Source organism: Eretmochelys imbricata, chromosome 5 (genome assembly GCF_965152235.1).
Source record: "Eretmochelys imbricata isolate rEreImb1 chromosome 5, rEreImb1.hap1, whole genome shotgun sequence".
NCBI lineage: Eukaryota > Metazoa > Chordata > Testudines > Cheloniidae > Eretmochelys > Eretmochelys imbricata.
The window spans coordinates 112,814,941-112,832,765 of record NC_135576.1 but is presented as its reverse complement, the minus strand read 5'-3'; the positions used below and the strand labels follow the sequence as shown (position 1 = coordinate 112,832,765).

Sequence of the window (17,825 nt, the reverse complement as noted above, 5' to 3'; positions counted from 1 at the left end):
TCTGCACTGATCAAAAAGGTCTCTCCAGACACAGATCTGCAGCATCTGTCTCAGCTCTGGTCCCATTAGATTCCCTCCCCCAGTCCTTTCAGTGCCAAAGAGTGTTTTCAGAACTATGATCCACCTACACAAAACTCGGTGGAGAGGTGGAGCCTCACTAGATCTGATGCCACCAGCAGGTTTATCGCTATAAGAGCTGAGAAAGGAAAAGGAAAAAAAAATAGAAATCAGCTGTTGCCACCAGCTAAGTAAAAACCACGTGCACAAACCTCGTAAGACACCAAAAATACAACCCTGTTCTTAAAAAAGGCGAATATTAAAAAAAAAAGAGAGAGAGAGAGAGAGAAAGCTAATCGCATCTTTCTAGATATTTCCTGATCTACGTAGATATCCAAGGTTTCAAATGAGTAGTTTCTAAGTATGATACTGATGATAGTTCATACCTGGCCACAGGCATCTGACAGCAAAGCTGCTGCCTTCTCGAACTCTCCAGTTGGGAGGACAGACAGAGAGATAAAGGGAGAGTTTTCCCTCCATTTTAAGAAGTTCCAGCATGGTGAGCACTCACTTCCTTTCACTTATGCTTTGCAAAGAGACTTTTTACCCCTTTACAGGTAAAGCAAGTAGAGGACAGCTGCTACGATGGATTTTACATCTAACTGGCTGTCCATAAAAGGAAGCTTCCTCCCCACCTTCGTTTAGCACAACAGCTTCACAAAACTTGCAGCCACTGTTCCCCCTCTGGCCTTGCGGCCACCGGTTAAGCCGTAGGCTCCTCCGCCTTCTGTAATTTCACCTCTTGGAGATTCCAGCATGCCTGTCTCTCGCTCATCCTCCTTAATTTTCCTGCTCTCCAGTCAGTTACTGCAGGATTCTCTGTCCACGCGGTGCACTTTGATTCCAGTTGTCGCGGAGTCACTGTGTGACGCTCTGGAACTACTCCATACGACGCCAGTCAGGACTCTGCGGGGGCGTGCTTCCTCTCTTTAACCATAGTGTTTCCAGGGCAAGAAGCTTACACAGCTTCGACCTTCCTGGGTCTGACCTTAGAGCATTCAGAATCCCCTTTTCACACTGTGCGCTTCCTACAGTGAGTCCGCACAGGCGGGGTCCTGGGGAAGCAAAAGGGCCCTGTGCCCCAACTCCCTAGTCAGAGGTGACTCTTAGCCAGCGTTAACAGAAGGTTTAGTCGTCAACAGGAACACAGAGTAGAACGGAGCTTGCTATTACAGACATCGGTGACTTTCAGCCAAGTCCATCTTGGAAATCCTGAGCCAGACATTGTAGAACTTTGCAAAGGGAGAGGGCTGCGCGTTGGAATTGGAAAATTCACCAAGGCACAGCTGATTGCCCAGTTGGAAGAGAATGATCACGCTAAGTAGCCAGTTCCTGAGCCAGCTGGGGCCGCAAGAGAGGCTGGGAGCAGCCAGGCAGCCTCTGGGGTCATCCCAGCCACCGACCCAGCCAGGGATGCGGGAGGGGCTGAAAGCAGCCAGGCAGCCCCAGGATCCACTTACCTGACCAGAAGGAGATCTTCCCGACCGAGTTCCCAGTTGGTGGAGCTGAGACGGTTGGAGTTGGAAATGGGACTGAAACTGCCTCCGTTTAAGGAAGGGGATGATACAGATGCCTTCCTCACTGCCTTTGAGAAGCCCTGCAATGTGCACCAGGTTGGCTTGCAGACGGGCTTCGGCATCTGGCCCCCTTACTGGGTCCCAAAGCCATAGAGATGTTCAGACAGATAGATGAGGTGGAAGCAGGGGACAATGAACTGTTCAAACAAGCCCTGCTGCGCACATCTGAGCTGACCCCGAGGCATACAGGAAAAGGTTCCGGAGTGTGCAGAAGACCCAGGGGATGACCTATCTGAAACTGGTCACGCTGATGGGGAAATACACCCACCAATCAGTAAATGGGGCCAGGGTCCAGACCAAGGAGGATGTGATTGAACTAATGGGGCTGGAGCGATGATATGAACTCCGTCCCCCTGACCTGAGGATATGGTTCATGGACAAGAGGCTGAAGGACCTGCACCATGCAGGGCAGTTGCCTGATGAGTTTGTAGACAGCAGGTTGGGATATGGAATGAAATCCCAGGGGGACAGGCCCACCAAGAGGACCAGCTGGACCTGAGGTGTAATTACTGTGGGAAGCGGGGCCCACAGATGGGCGCGGTACCTAAAGCTCAGGGACAGGATGAGCAAACTGAGCCCTCAAAGGGTTAACTGGGTGGGAGCCCAGCCGGAGGAGGGTCCCCCAGAAGTACCGCCGCAGGCTACTGTACCTGGCCCACGATATCCCTCTCTCAGGACACCAGGGAATCCAGTGCAGCAAGCAGAGGCTGCTACAGTACTTTTACTGGCCCAGGATCTTTGATACCATCCACAAGTACTGCAGGTCCTGCGACCCCTGCCAGAGGGTGGGGAAGGCCCGGGACAAAGGGAAAGCAGCTTTGAGGCCCCTGCCCATCATAGAGGAGCCTCTCCAGAAGGTGACCCTGGACATAGTGGGACCCCTCAGCAAAGCAACTCGGACAGGGAAAAAATACATCCTGATGGTGGTAGATTTCACTACTCCCTGTCCAGAGGCGGTGGCCTTGTCCTCTATCCAGGCAGACACTGTGGCAGATGCACTGCTGACTGTTTTCGGCAGAGTGGGGTTCCCCAAGGAGGTCCTTACAGACTAGGGCTCCAATTTCATGTCAACTCTCCTCCGGTGCTTGTGGGAGAAGCGTGGGATCCGACACACCTGGGCCTCAGCGTATCACCCTCGGTCCAACGGGCTGGTGAAGAGGTTCAATGGGACCCTAAAGATGATTCTGAAAACCGTTATGAACCAGCACCCACAGGACTGGGACAAGCATTTACCCCACCTGCTGTTCGCGTACCGGCAAGTGCCCCAGGAATCAACCTGGTTCTCTCCTTTCCAGGTCCTTTATGAGTGGAGAGTCAGGGGACCCCTGGACTTGATGAAGGACGAATGGGAGGGAAAGGCCTCCCCAGATGGAAAAAATCAGTGGTGGAATACGTACTGACTTTCCCAGAAAAGCTTGCTGAGCTCACGGACTTGACCAGGGAGAATTTAGCCAACGGAAGCAAAAAGACTGGTACAACCGCTCAGCGTGTGCCTGCTCCTATGCTACCGGGGACCAGGTGACGGTTCCCATTCCCTTGACAATGGACAAACTACAGGATGCCTGGGATGGGCCCTTGAAGGTCATCAGGCAGCTGAATGAGGTAAACTACGTAGTGAAACCCTTGCGGCCAGAGTCGGGCGCCGGCACAACAAGAGTCCATGAAAAGGTTACATTTCTTCTGGGACAATTAGATCCTCAAAAGCTGAACACATCTTTACATGAAACGTATTCAACACAAGAATGGCCATACTGGGTCAGACCAAAGGTCCATCTAGCCCAGTACCCTGTCTTCCAACAGTGTTTCAAGTTCAAAAAATCTCAACTGGATCTCAAAATGATTTCAGGTTAATCCCACCACTATGCCACCATGTCCAGAGCGTAGACAATGGCGTAACATTCTTTTTCAGTGACTGACCAGTTGCTTTCCCTCTCAGACAGTTTTTTGCTGAGAAACACTACAGGGTGGAATTCTTGATCAGGTCCTTTCTGCATTAAAACTGCTCCCACACCACGCTCGGATGCATCTGTGGTTACTAGGAACGGTTTGTCAAAGTCTGGGGCCCTTAGTACAGGGTCAGACATGAGTGTCGCTTTAAGCTTGTTAAAGGCCTTCTGACACTTTTCGGTCCACTGAACAGCATTTGGCTGTTTCTTTTTGGTTAGGTCTGTCAGTGGGGCAGCGATTTGGCTGTAGTGTGGTACAAATCGTCTGTAATAACCGGCCAAGCCTAAGAAGGATTGAACCTGTTTCTTTGACTTTGGGACAGGCCACTTTTGGATAGCATCCACTTTGGCCTGTAGGGGGCTGATAGTTCCTTGACCCACCTGGTGTCCAAGGTAAGTCACTCTGTTTAGGCCTATTTGACACTTCTTAGCCTTAACAGTTAGTCCTGCCTCCCTTATGCGCTCAAGGACTTTTTGTAGATGTTCCAGGTGGTCCGAAAATATGGCCACATCGTCAAGGTAGGCGACTGCATATTCTCCTAATCCTGCTAGGAGACCATCTACAAGTCTTTGGAAAGTGGCGGGTGCATTTCGCAGCCCGAAAGGGAGTACATTAAATTCATACAGCCCGAGATGTGTGATGAAGGCTGACCTTTCCTTGGCAGATTCATCTAGCGGTACCTGCCAGTACCCCTTGGTTAAGTCCAAGGTAGAGATGAACTGGGCCCGTCCCAGTTTCTCTAATAGTTCATCTGTGCGGGGCATTGGATAGTTGTCTGGGCGAGTTACAGCATTTAGCTTACGGTAGTCCACTCAAAAACGTATTTCCCCATCTGGTTTGGGAACTAGAACCACTGGAGATGCCCATGCACTTTCAGAGGGGCAGATTACACCAATCTGTAACATATCCTGGATCTCCCGTTCTATAGCAGTTTTAGCTTGAGGAGACACCCGGTAAGGTTGGACCCTAATTGGGTGAGCATTACCTGTGTCAATGGAGTGGTATGCCCGTTCAGTCAGTCCTGGGGTAGCTGAGAACGTTGGCGCGTAGCTAGTGCACAGCTCTTGGATCTGCTGTCGCTGCATATGCCCAAGGGTCATGGAGAGGTTCACCTCTTCCACACCACCAGCACATTTCCCTTCGTAGTAGACACCTTCAGGCCACTCAGCGTCGTCTCCTCCCTGGGCTGTAAACTGACAAACCTTTAATTCTCTGGAATAAAAGGGCTTTAGAGAATTAATATGATACACCTTAGGCTTTCGGTTGGAGGTGGGGAATGCTATGAGATAATTAACAGCTCCCAGGCGCTCCTGGACCGTGAATGGCCCTTCCCACGATGCTTCCATTTTATGGGCCTGGAGCGCCCTTAAGACCATGACCTGGTCTCCTACTTTGAAGGAACGCTCTCTGGCATGTTTATCATACCAGGCTTTTTGCTCTTTTTGAGCATCCTGTAAGTTTTCTCTAGCAAGGGCTAAAGAGGTTCGGAGGGTGTTTTGTAGGTTGGTTACAAAGTCCAGAATGTTAGTTCCTGGAGAAGGTGTAAATCCCTCCCATTGCTGCTTCACCAACTGCAATGGCCCCTTAACCTCACGGCCATATACAAATTCAAATGGGGAAAACCCTAAACTGGGATGTGGTACAGCTCTGTAGGCAAAGAGCAACTGCTGCAACACTAGGTCCCAATCATTGGAGTGCTCATTTACGAATTTACGTATCATGGCCCCCAAAGTTCCATTAAACTCCTCCACCATGCCATTTGTTTGATGGTGGTGAGGAGTGGCAACCAAGTGATTTACCCCATGAGCTTCCCAAAGGTTTTTCATAGTTCTTGCCAGGAAATTAGTCCCTGCATCTGTGAGGATGTCGGAGGGCCAACCTACCCTGGCAAAAATGTCTGCTAGTGCCTGGCACACACTTTTAGCCCTGGTGTTGCTTAGAGCTACTGCTTCCGGCCATCGGGTGGCAAAATCCATGAAAGTCAGTATGTACTGCTTTCCTCTGGGTGTCTTTTTCGGAAAAGGACCCAGAATATCCACAGCTACTCGCTGAAATGGAACTTCAATGATGGGGAGTGGCTGGAGAGGGGCTTTGACCTGGTCTTGGGGTTTTCCCACTCTTTGGCACACCTCACAAGACTGGACATAGGTAGAAACATCCTTGCCCATTCCCTCCCAGTGGAATGACCCCCCCAAACGGTCTTTGGTCCTGTTCACCCCAGCATGGCCACTAGGGTGATCGTGTGCTAAGCTCAAGAGCTTGGCCCGGTATTTAGTTGGAACTACCAACTGTCTCTGAGGATGCCAGTCTTCCTGGTGTCCACCAGAAAGAGTTTCCTTGTATAAAAGTCCTCTTTCTACAACAAACCTGGATCGATTAGAAGAGCTGAGAGGCGGTGGGTTGCTCCGTGCCGCCGTCCAAGCTCTCTGGAGGCTTTCATCTGCTTCCTGTTCGGTCTGGAACTGTTCCCTTGATGCTGGAGACATCAGTCCCTCATGGGATTGTGGACCTAGGCTTGGTCCCTCTGGAAGCGATATAGGGGATGGAGCTGTTTCTGTTGACTGTGAACCGCTCTCTGCTGGTGCACTATGTTGGGATTCAGGCTCCGGCTGAGCCTCTTGTGTCGGGTTATCGGCTGCTGCCAGTTCAGGGTCGGTGGGGCCCTCTGGTGTTGAGGTTGCAAGTACTGGATTCAGTGCTGACACTGGGTCTGGCGTTGGTTGTTCGGCTGGTTCCGGTTCTGGGACTGGTTCCGTCTGGGTCTCTGGGACTGGATCCACTACTGCTGTTGCAGACATTGGCCTGGGGTCCGGGTCCATCACCTCTGACTGGGTCCTGATAGAAGTTTCCGGAACAGAGCTAGGCCTCACGGCTTGTTTAGCCTGGCTGTGGGTGACCGTTCCCACCCTCTTGGCCTGCTTCACGTGATTGGCCAAGTCTTCCCCCAACAGCATGGGGATGGGATAATCATCATAGACTGCAAAAGTCCATGTTCCTGACCAGCCCTTGTACTGGACAGGCAACTTGGCTGTAGGCAAATTGAAAGAGTTGGACTTGAAGGGTTGAATCGTCACTTGGATCTCTGGGTTGATTAAATTGAAGTCCACTAAGGAAGCATGGATAGCTGACACTTATGCTCCGGTGTCCCTCCATGCGGTGACCTTCTTCCCGCCCACACTCACAGTTTCCCTCCGCTCCAAGGGTATCTGGGAGGTATCTGGGCCTGTGGACCTCTGGTGTGATTCCGGTGCAATGAACTGTAATCTGTTGGGGTTCTTGGGGCAGTTGGCCTTTACATGCCCCAGCTCGTTACATTTCAAACATCGTCCAGCTGACGGGTCACTGGGGCGAGGAGGGTTGCTGGAGAACGGGGTGGCAGGACGATAAGGGGTCTGGAGGGTTCTTTGGGAGGTAGGTGGGGCTTTGGGCGGCCCCCGGTAATAGGGTGTGGTCTGGGGTGGTCCCTTCTGGTCTCCGCTCCAACTGCGACCAGTTTTCTTCTTCTCTGCCACCTCCACCCATCTGGCTCCAATCTCTCCTGCCTCGATTACAGTTTTGGGTTTCCCATCTAGGATGTACCTTTCTATTTCCTCAGGAACACCCTCTAAGAATTGTTCCATTTGCATTAGGAAGGGCAAATTTTCTGGAGATTCAACACTTGCTCCTGATATCCAGGCATCCCAATGTTTCACAATGTGGTAGGCATGTCGGGTAAATGACGTGTCTGGTTTCCATCTTAGGGCTCTGAACCTCCGACGAGACTGCTCGGGTGTTATCCCCATTCTGACTCTCGCCTTGGATTTAAACAGTTCATACTTGTTCATGTGTTCTTTAGGCATTTCAGCTGCCACCTCAGCTAAGGGTCCACTGAGCTGCGGCCTCAGCTCTACCATGTATTGGTCAGTAGAGATGTTGTACCCAAGGCAGGCCCTTTCGAAGTTTTCTAAGAAGGCCTCAGTATCATTACCTGCCTTGTAGGTGGGGAACTTTCTGGAATGGGAAGTGGTAACTGGAGAAGGATTGCTAGGGTTTGTTGGTACATTCTGCCGGGCCTTTATCCTCTCCACCTCCTCCACATGCTTCCTCTCTTTTTCCTTCTCCTCCTCCACATGCTTCCTTGCCTCCATTTCCCTCTTGTGGGCAGCCTCCTGTACCTCCTTCTCCAGCCACATGAGTTCTGTCTGTCTTTCATGTTCCCTTTGTTTTTCCTCAGCCTGAAATTTGGCTAATTCCAGCTGTAGTCGAGCTGCGGATTTGGTCATTCTAACCTCTCTGTTTTTAACTAACTTTACACCCGAGGTTTAGAAATAAACAAACAAAACTTGGCTGTAAAATTTTGCTGTGCTGGAATAGAATACCTATTCTCTGATAGTGATTGTCAGCCTACAGAAAAAGACAATTCCCTTGTCTCTGCTCTGGGCCCAAATCAAAGCAAAAAACCTCCAACTACTTGGAAACCTGCTTACCCAGCCCAAAGAAAAACCAAATGGGTAGAACACACACCCCCTATTTACTTTTAGGAAGAAAAGAAAAAAAAAAAAACCTCTGGGTTGGAAGACTGTGAATTTCCCTGCAGGAGTTAAGTACCCTGCCTCCAGGCAAAGAAAACCTGCAATTCACAAGATAATCCCCTTTTGTCTCTGCTTGGCCACAAAGCAGAGAAAAAACAAGCTGCTTTCAGTTTCAGCTGCTTTCTGGACTTCCTTTCCACAGGAAAAAAAAAATTCTTTTTAAAATCTGTATTTCTAGTTCAAAAAATCTCAACTGGATCTCAAAATGATTTCAGGTTAATCCCACCACTATGCCACCATGTCAAGGTTCCTCCCCCACTCTGAACTCTAGGGTACAGATGTGGGGACCTGCATGAAAAACCTCCTAAGCTTACCTTTACCAGCTTAGGTCAAAACTTCCCCAAGGTACAAAATATTCCACCCGTTGTCCTTGGACTGGCCGCTACCACCACCAAACTAATACTGGTTACTGGGGAAGAGCTGTTTGGACGCGTCCTTCCCCCCAAAATACTTCCCAAAACCTTGCACCCCACTTCCTGGACAAGGTTTGGTAAAAAGCCTCACCAATTTGCCTAGGTGACTACAGACCCAGACCCTTGGATCTTGAGAACAATGAACAATCCTCCCAACACTTGCACCCCCCCCTTTCCTGGGAAATGTTGGATAAAAAGCCTCACCAATTTGCATAGGTGACCACAGACCCAAACCCTTGGATCTGAGAACAATGAAAAAGCATTCAGTTTCTTACAAGAACACTTTTAATAAAAATAGAAGTAAACAGAAATGAAGAAATCCCCCCTGTAAAATCAGGATGGTAGATATCTTACAGGGTAATTAGATTCAAAAACATAGAGAACCCCTCTAGGCAAAACCTTAAGTTACAAAAAAGATACACAGACAGAAATAGTTATTCTATTCAGCACAATTCTTTTCTCAGCCATTTAAAGAAATCATAATCTAACACATACCTAGCTAGATTACTTACTAAAAGTTCTAAGACTCCATTCCTGGTCTATCCCCGGCCAAGACCAGCATATAGACAGACACACAGACCCTTTGTTTCTCTCCCTCCTCCCAGCTTTTGAAAGTATCTTGTCTCCTCATTGGTCATTTTGGTCAGGTGCCAGCGAGGTTACCTTTAGCTTCTTAACCCTTTACAGGTGAGAGGAGCTTTCCCCTGGCCAGGAGGGATTTCAAAGGGGTTTACCCTTCCCTTTATATTTATGACAGGTGGTAATTCAAGAGATCCTCCAAGAGATCTTCAACATCTTTAGCAAAAACCTCACCCAAAGTGCTTGGGATGCCACTTCCATAGTCAAGTTCCAAAATGGCCTTTACCAGCAAATTCAGCGGCTTTGGAGGCATGTTTGAGAGCACAGATGGAGAAGGAATTAACCAACCTGGAAAGTCAGAACCTCCAGATCACCAGTCGGAGTGTGAAACAATACTTTCAGGGGATAGATGCTTTCCTGAAAGAAAAGCAATACAGCCTGTGTGCCTGGGAGATCATTCGCGTGGAAATACCTAGATGTTTTGTGCTGGTTGACAAACTCACTCAAAGGCTGAGTAACTAAGGTACAGTACAAAACTTTTCCCTGGAGTAAATGAATTCACATTAAGGTAATTTATACAGCTGAACAGAGATAACGGATATTTTATAACTCTGCTTATATAGGGCCTGATCCTTCTTCTACAGGGTCAATGGCCAAATCACAACTGATTTCCTTGGCAGCAGCTTCAGGCTCTTCCTGTCCTGTACTGGAAATGGATTTGCAATTACATGGATTTATTTTTCTCTAAAAAGAAAAGGGGTACTTGTGGCACCTTAGAGACTAATCAATTTATTTGAGCATAAGGTTTCGTGAGCTACAGCTCATTTCATCGGATGCATCCGATGAAGTGAGCTGTAGCTCAAGAAAGCTTATGCTCAAATAAATTGGTTAGTCTCTAAGGTGCCACAAGTACTCGTTTTCTTTTTGCAAATACAGGCTAACACGGCTGTTACTCTGAAACCTGTCATTATTTTTCTGTGTTTCTACTGTCATTTAGGTTTGCCATTCTTCATAATCTCTCTCATATCAGGTGATGTTATGTATTGCATAATTGGCAGACCATGCAACAAAGTACGTATATTTGGAATCCTGAGCCACCTCACCAGTACTTTGGTCATCAAATAATGATACCCCCAAAGTACTCTGACTTCTATACATGTAGTATGTTTCTATTATGAGTATGGTTGCTATTTATTAATCTGTCCTCATCCTATTCCACAGCTTGAGAAGTTTCCTAGAGACATTTATAAAAAATATGAACATAGCGTCAGACTCGTAAGATGATGAGGTGCAGAAAAGATTGACAATCATAAATTTTCTATTGTATTTTTTCCTTTGTGTTTCAACCAAATCTCATTTCACTCCAGCTGAGGATGCAGCGACTACAGAGGTTAAAACAGTTGGACGAAATTGTACCGTTCAGTGGATTCTGTCCTCTCTACTGATCCTTCCCACAGTGACGTCTAAGACTTCTCAGACTCCATAATACTTGACCTTGTATTATGCAATACACTCACTCAAAATATGTTTGCTCTATAGTTCAACTCTTCTCTGATCAAATCTTATCTCTGAACCATAACATGCAGCTTAACCACAGTATAACAGCATAACAAATGTGAACTGGAAAAACTTTCCAACAAAAAAGATGTGAATCATTTTCCTCTAATGTTGAAACGAAGAGAGACGTTTCAGGTGGCTCCAAGAGGTTTTCAGGCCTCGAGTGTCCCTGAAGGGGAATGCCCAAGTGGCAATCCAGGAAATCTTCCAACATATTTCCTGCCGCTTTGGCAAAAATCTCTCCGAAACTACCTGAGGTGGGAGTTCCAGTCAGAGATTCCTACACAAACTCATCAGCAAGTTGGACATCTGGAGACATTTGGCTGCAGCGATGGAAAATGGGACTCTCTGACCAGGAAGAAAGGACCAACAGTTTCCCAGGATGAACGTGAAGAGATAACAATTCTTTCATAAAAGACAAGCAGTTCAGCCTCTCTGCTAGCAGGAGAATCCATGCAGAATTACGGGGTTTTCAAATGTCGGATAAACTCACAAAGAAGTTTGGAAATTTAAATATCAACATTTTTAGAAGTACTAACTGAAATCAAGTAATAATTTTGACATGATTTAAAATCTGATGCAGTGGAATTTTAAAAGGTGTTGTTATATATCTTCTGAAAATATTTTCAGATCCGTTTACGATATTTGTAACAAGGCATTTATGTCAATCTATTATTTATTTATTGTTCTTATTTATGTATTTATCATAGATATTTGTTACTTACCAATGAATAATTATTTTATATAAAATGGCAACCTATACCAGTAATGATCTGAATAAAATACCGATTGAACCGAAAAGGAGAATAAAAAAAACCCTGTAATTGTTCAGCCTGAAAACCCCAATTCCAGAGAGTACTTATGCATGTGACTAACTTAAAGTAGGTGAGCCATCCCGCTCACGTTAGTGCTTCCAGTTGGGAACATGCTTCAATACATTGATGAATCGGTGTCCCAATGCGCACTAATTCCATTTTAAAAATAATCATTACAGAACGATAATTAGCCTTTCCATTCAAACAGACCACACACCACACCTGAATTCTCCCACCTTTTACTATTCTACTTTTTACCAGGTTACTTGTCCCCCAAAAAACTTGTCAGTTTGGGTGTTTGGAGTAGTAGCCAGTTGTGTTGGAAGAGGCGAGATTGGTGCCTTTCCCCCACTAAGCAAGAGTGCATGCACCCCTTAACACACACCGGTTACATGTGAATAACGAGAGCAGGAATGGGGCATTCTGTATGAGAATTATCAAAGTTTCTCTTTGTCACCTCGAAAACACATTTCCCCATTGGGTGGAATGCGTCAGTCAGTTACTGCCCACGAAAACTATGGAATTCTTCTGAAAAAGTCTAACAGACCCAAACCCATTCAGCTCTGGGGGAAAACTGTTCCCCTTCATTCCATCACACCTTTAATAAAAGAAGGGGAATGCTGAATGCAATGTTCAGCTGAGCTCTGACAATATCACCTGTATCATAAGGAGCAGCCATGCCTGTGGGAAAGCCAGCTCACACTTCTTAAAAGAGAGGAAAAAATGTTAATTTCTCTCTCTGAGATTCTCCCACATACTTCCACTCAGGGGCAGGAAGAAGGAGGGGTCGGTTTGTCCGTAGACTTCCTCATGGAAGTGGCTGTTGTTCCATCTCCACACTCAGCAGATTCTATGGTTTCTGCACCGATCAAAAAGGTCTCTCCAGACACAGAGATCTGCAGCATCTCTCTCAGCTCTGGTCCCATTAGATTCTCTGCCCCCGTCTTTTCAGTGCCAAGTAGTATTTCCCAGGGCTGCTCCAGGCTGCATGCAGTTTCCCCAGACAACCTTTTAAAGTGTCATTTTTGGGCAGCTGGGATTAGGGTGCCAGATGTCCCAATTTTATCGGGACAGTCCCCACATTTGGAGCTTTTTCGTATCTAGGTGCCTATTACCCCTCACCCCCTGCCGCCATTTTTCACACTTGCTGTCTGGTCACCCTAGCTGGGATATCAGCTGGGAAGTCTCTGAAGCTTGGCTTGGGCTTCCTCAGCAAGGGGAAGTATGCAACCCGTGCCTGGATGGTGTGGTGCTCTGTCACCCTCTACTGGCACCTGAACCATTTAGAGATTGAGGAGTCTGCTACAACCCTGGCTTAAGAGGCATTATCACATGTTCACACAGTCAATGCTCATGCACAAAGGTTCAAATATCCAAGGTTCAATCCTGCCTGCTGAAAACTTCAGCCTGTCGGCGTTACAAGTGGGGGCTCATCCAACATGTCAACTGGGAAGTCTTTGAAGCTCAGAATGTGCTTTAACATGTCCTCTCCCAGAAATATACCCAGAGGTGTTTACCTCTTCCAGGGGCCATGTAGTACGTGTAGATTATAATACGGAGACACTTTGCACAGGATTCTAACACACTATTGCTCTTTAATTAATCACTCAGAAATACAGAAAATGGAACAAAACTTGTAAACCCTATCTGCAATTCCCTGCCTCAGTTTCCTCAACACACCAGGCCATTCTATGAACCTGTATCAGAATCACTTGGGGTCATCCAACATCCTTCTGTTGCAATGCATCACTTATATGCACAAAAACAGAGCATTCTCCTCCACCTCACATAACCTGGCCTTGGCCAGTTCATCCCCTTCCTTCCTCTTGCCCAAATGGGTCTTCCCCCTGGGATTTCTTTTAGAACGTTTTGGTTTTGTCATCTGTCTCTTTGTTGACCTTCAGTAACTTTCCACTCCTAACCCCCATTCTCCTTAACACCAACTTCGCCAAACTGGTTTCCCAACTCGGAAACACAGTCTTAAAGTTAAGTGTCCCCGTTGTCCTCAGCCTAGTGAGTACCTTCTGGAGGTCCTGTCCAACCGGATGGATACACATAGAAAGAGGTTTCCTATGATGAGGAAATTTCATGACAACAACTTCATAATATCACTTTAAAAGTAATGAGTCTTACAGAGACTCCTCCCCTTTCCCCCGGCCTCCGCCTGACACACACACACACACACACACACACACACAAACAAATCAAGCCATATGAATCAGGCTTGTTTACACTCAACTCAGCAATTCTATCCCCCAGTTTTCTGACCAGCTGGTGCCACCCCTCCACACCCTCCAAATCAGGCGTGTGTGCTCCTTGCCACCAACAACCAGTTTGGTGTACAGAATGGATTAAACTTTGAGTTATAACACCAACAATGCCTAAAAATTACCTAAACCCAACATTTAAAATTATAGTAATAAACCTGCCGGTGGCATCAGATCTAGTGAGGATCCTCCTCTCTACCAAGCTTGGTGTAGGTGGATAGTAGTTCTGAAGAGCTATCAGTCAACAGTAGCGCTGCCAACCACATACTTCAGCCACAACCTAAGCATTTGAGACTAATTCAACATTTATGAAAAATGTTTGGCACTTTGTAAACATTTTCTGAAATATTTGTACGTGTGAGTTTTTGTTAGAAAAGAACATCTTTGGAGCGAGAAAGTATAAGAAACACTCATATCAATACATATTTTAAAGAGACTTTTCTCCAGAAAAGTTCATGCAGCCATCTGGAAAGCAGTTTTCAATTTGAAGGCAACCATCCCAGGAACAGACACAATAACACTGACTCAGGTGAACCATCACACAGGACAAGTAGCAAATTATGAATAGCAAATACTCATAGGGAAATGAGTGTGGTGACGAGGTCCTGAGCAATCAGAGTGGAATGTGTATAAATCATTTCTCAAATCACTTTAAATAAATCCATTAGCAAATTCTGAATTTATTTGCAGATTTGCCGATTGGAAAAGGGGCTAAACTAATCTCTTATTTCACATTCAGATTAAGATGGCTGACACAGAAGAAAAATATTCCAATAAAATTTCCTGCTCTTTTCACTGAAATTTAAATATACAGGATTTCATCAAATTCTAGCAAATATTTCACCCAGCTCAGTCTGCATCTAACCTCTCCCAGAAAACAGGCTCATTGCTGATGAAAATATGCTGAGAGATTTTGTGTCTTTATTCCCATAGCTTTCTTACTTGAACAAGAACAGCTAAGATTCAGATTTTTTTAATTTCTCGCTCTTTCATATAACTATTACCTCCTGAAGCTTCAGCTTGCCAGGAAATGCACACGCAGAACTCCCAGTGGAGTAAATGCAAGATTGGGGTGCAGCGCCTCTGGTATGATTGAGTCCCTTATATGGTATACTTATGTACAATAAACTGCCTTCTTTACAGTGACGCTTCCAAATAGTTTAGGCAAAACTCTAGATTATGATTTTAAAAAGTGCTTGAGGTGATGGGAGAGGTAGATGTAAAAGAAATGACACGGACAGAAATATGGTCATGTTTTCTTCTTTTCCTTCTTTAAAATTAATATGAAAATATTCCTTTTCAATTTTTGGGTTGAAAACCATTCCCCTTCACTGATGGAAACTCCAACATGACAGCCTAGTGCTATGGTATGAAAAACAGAAAGTGAAACTTGCTACAGGATGCAAACTTCACTCGTCAGCCCACTTGAATTTCAATGCCCAAGCTCAGTGAAATGCACATTGAAAAAAAGAATAAAGCTTGAATGGTGAAAAGGGAAACACGTTTGAAAGTAACATTCATTTATGTCAGTCATATTACCAAACATACAGTCTTTGCAAAAAGAAAAGGAGATCTTGTGGCACCTTAGAGACTAACAAATTGAGCTGTAGCTCACGAAAGCTTGTGCTCAAATAAATTTGTTAGTCTCTAAGGTGCCACAAGTCCTCCTTTTCTTTTTGCGAATACAGACTAACACGGCTGCTACTCTGGAACAGTATTTTCAGTTATCAGTTTCTTAAGTAAACCTCCCAGTTTCTCAGTGCCCTCTGTCCATCCTCTGGTATTCCCTACACACAGGGATTTTCCTCTCTCATAAGACGGATAGTCTTGCTGATGTAACTTACTGATCTAACAGATGTTTAGATCCGCCTAGCACTACTAACTACAGATACTTGGGAGTAGACAGGGAGGTCCCTACTCTAACCTGTAACTGGATGAAACAGTTAATCATCACTCTTCTGACCCTTTAAATTTTCTTTATCTAAGAGGGTGGGGCGGGGGGCCCTCAGGAAAGAAATATAGGGATTCTTTCTTCTAAAAAAAGGTAATGACTGTGATTTTGTTCTTCCAATGACTTGTTCGCTTCCACTAAATAGAAAGGAGGAAAATGAAAGTAAAAACCTCAAGCAGGCAAAAGCTTGAAAAGTAGAAAGTGATGAAAGAAAAATCTCTTCCTACAGAATCCTTAAATTCCTACTTATATTCAGAGACATGGGTCGAAAACACAAAAGTTTACGGAAGACCTTGAACAGGCACCAGTTGCTCAAGTTCTACACAAACACAGGGAATCTAAGACATCATCATGATCAGCAGGAGTTTGCTACAATTTTGCCTCGTGCTGCTCTTCTCCAGTGAAATCTCATGTCTGGACTGTAACAGGCTGCATGTTCTACAAATCAGAATGAACAGCGAGAGTTTTGAGCGTCTGGAGAAAATGGGTGGCAACTTTCCCTTCCAATGTCTAAATGAAGGGATAGCTTTCAAGCCCAGAGATATCCGCAAGCTCCGACTGTCCCACCGAGAGAATGCCAAGGTAGCCATCCAGCAGATCCTCCAAGAGCTCTTCCATATCTTTAACAACAATCTCACCCAAGCTGCCTGGAATACTGTCCCACAGTATTCTTGTCAGCAAGTTAAGGAAGTATGGGCTGGATGAATGCACTATAGGGTGGGTAGAAAGCTGGCTAGATTGTCGGGCTCAACGGGTAGTGATCAATGGCTCCATGTCTAGTTGGCAGCCGGTGTCAAGTGGAGTGCCCCAGGGGTCGGTCCTGGGGCCGGTTTTGTTCAATATCTTCATAAATGATCTGGAGGATGGTGTGGATTGCACTCTCAGCAAATTTGCGGACGATACTAAACTGGGAGGAGTGGTAGATACGCTGGAGGGGAGGGATAGGATACAGAAGGACCTAGACAAATTGGAGGATTGGGCCAAAAGAAATCTGATGAGGTTCAATAAGGATAAGTGCAGGGTCGTGCACTTAGGACGGAAGAATCCAATGCACCGCTACAGACTAGGGACCGAATGGCTAGGCAGCAGTTCTGCGGAAAAGGACCTAGGGGTGACAGTGGACGAGAAGCTGGATATGAGTCAGCAGTGTGCCCTTGTTGCCAAGAAGGCCAATGGCATTTTGGGATGTATACGTAGGGGCATAGCGAGCAGATCGAGGGACGTGATCGTCCCCCTCTATTCGACATTGGTGAGGCCTCATCTGGAGTACTGTGTCCAGTTTTGGGCCCCACACTACAAGAAGGATGTGGATAAATTGGAGAGAGTCCAGCGAAGGGCAACAAAAATGATTAGGGGTCTAGAACACATGACTTATGAGGAGAGGCTGAGGGAGCTGGGATTGTTTAGCCTGCAGAAGAGAAGAATGAGGGGGGATTTGATAGCTGCTTTCAACTACCTGAAAGGGGGTTCCAAAGAGGATGGCTCTAGACTGTTCTCAATGGTAGCAGATGACAGAACGAGGAGTAATGGCTTCAAGTTGCAGTGGGGAAGGTTTAGATTGGATATTAGGAAAAACTTTTTCACTAAGAGGGTGGTGAAACACTGGAATGCGTTGCCTAGGGAGGTGGTGGAATCTCCTTCCTTGGAAGTTTTTAAGGTCAGGCTTGACAAAGCCCTGGCTGGGATGATTTAACTGGGAATTGGTCCTGCTTCGAGCAGGGGGTTGGACTAGATGACCTTCAGGGGTCCCTTCCAACCCTGATATTCTATGATTCTATGAATGGGACTTCCATAAAGGAATTCCAAAATGGACTTCACCAGCAGATTGAGAAGCTGGAGACGTGTTTGAGTTCTGAGATGGAAAAGGAGTTAACCTACCCAGGAAATGAGAACCTCCTGCTCACCAGCCTCAAACTGAAGAGATACTTCCAGACAATAGAGGATTTCCTGAAAGAAAAGCAATACAGCCGGTGTGCCTGGGAGATCATCCGTGTGGAAATATCCAGATGTTTCCTCATACTCGACAAACTCACCAAGAGACTTGAAAATGAAGGTACCATCTTTTCTTTTTTCCTAGAAAAACTCAAATAA

General features: G+C 46.1%; 1 protein-coding gene across 1 annotated transcript; it reads left to right on the top strand.

The window, feature by feature from the left end:
• Positions 1–16,085: 16,085 nt before the first annotated feature.
• Positions 16,086–17,825, top strand: LOC144265399 (interferon beta-like). The gene is made up of 2 exons (XM_077818041.1): positions 16,086–16,384; positions 17,513–17,825. Exons 1-2 carry the CDS (start codon positions 16,086–16,088, stop codon positions 17,823–17,825), a joined length of 612 nt encoding a protein of 203 aa, XP_077674167.1.

Coding starts and splice junctions, on each gene's coding strand:
- LOC144265399 (XM_077818041.1), top strand. CDS start 16,086: ATGATCAGCAGGAGTTTGCTACAATTTTGCCTCGTGCTGCTCTTCTCC. Junction 16,385..17,512: donor AATCTCACCCAAGCTGCCTG/GAATACTGTCCC, acceptor CTATGATTCTAT/GAATGGGACTTCCATAAAGG.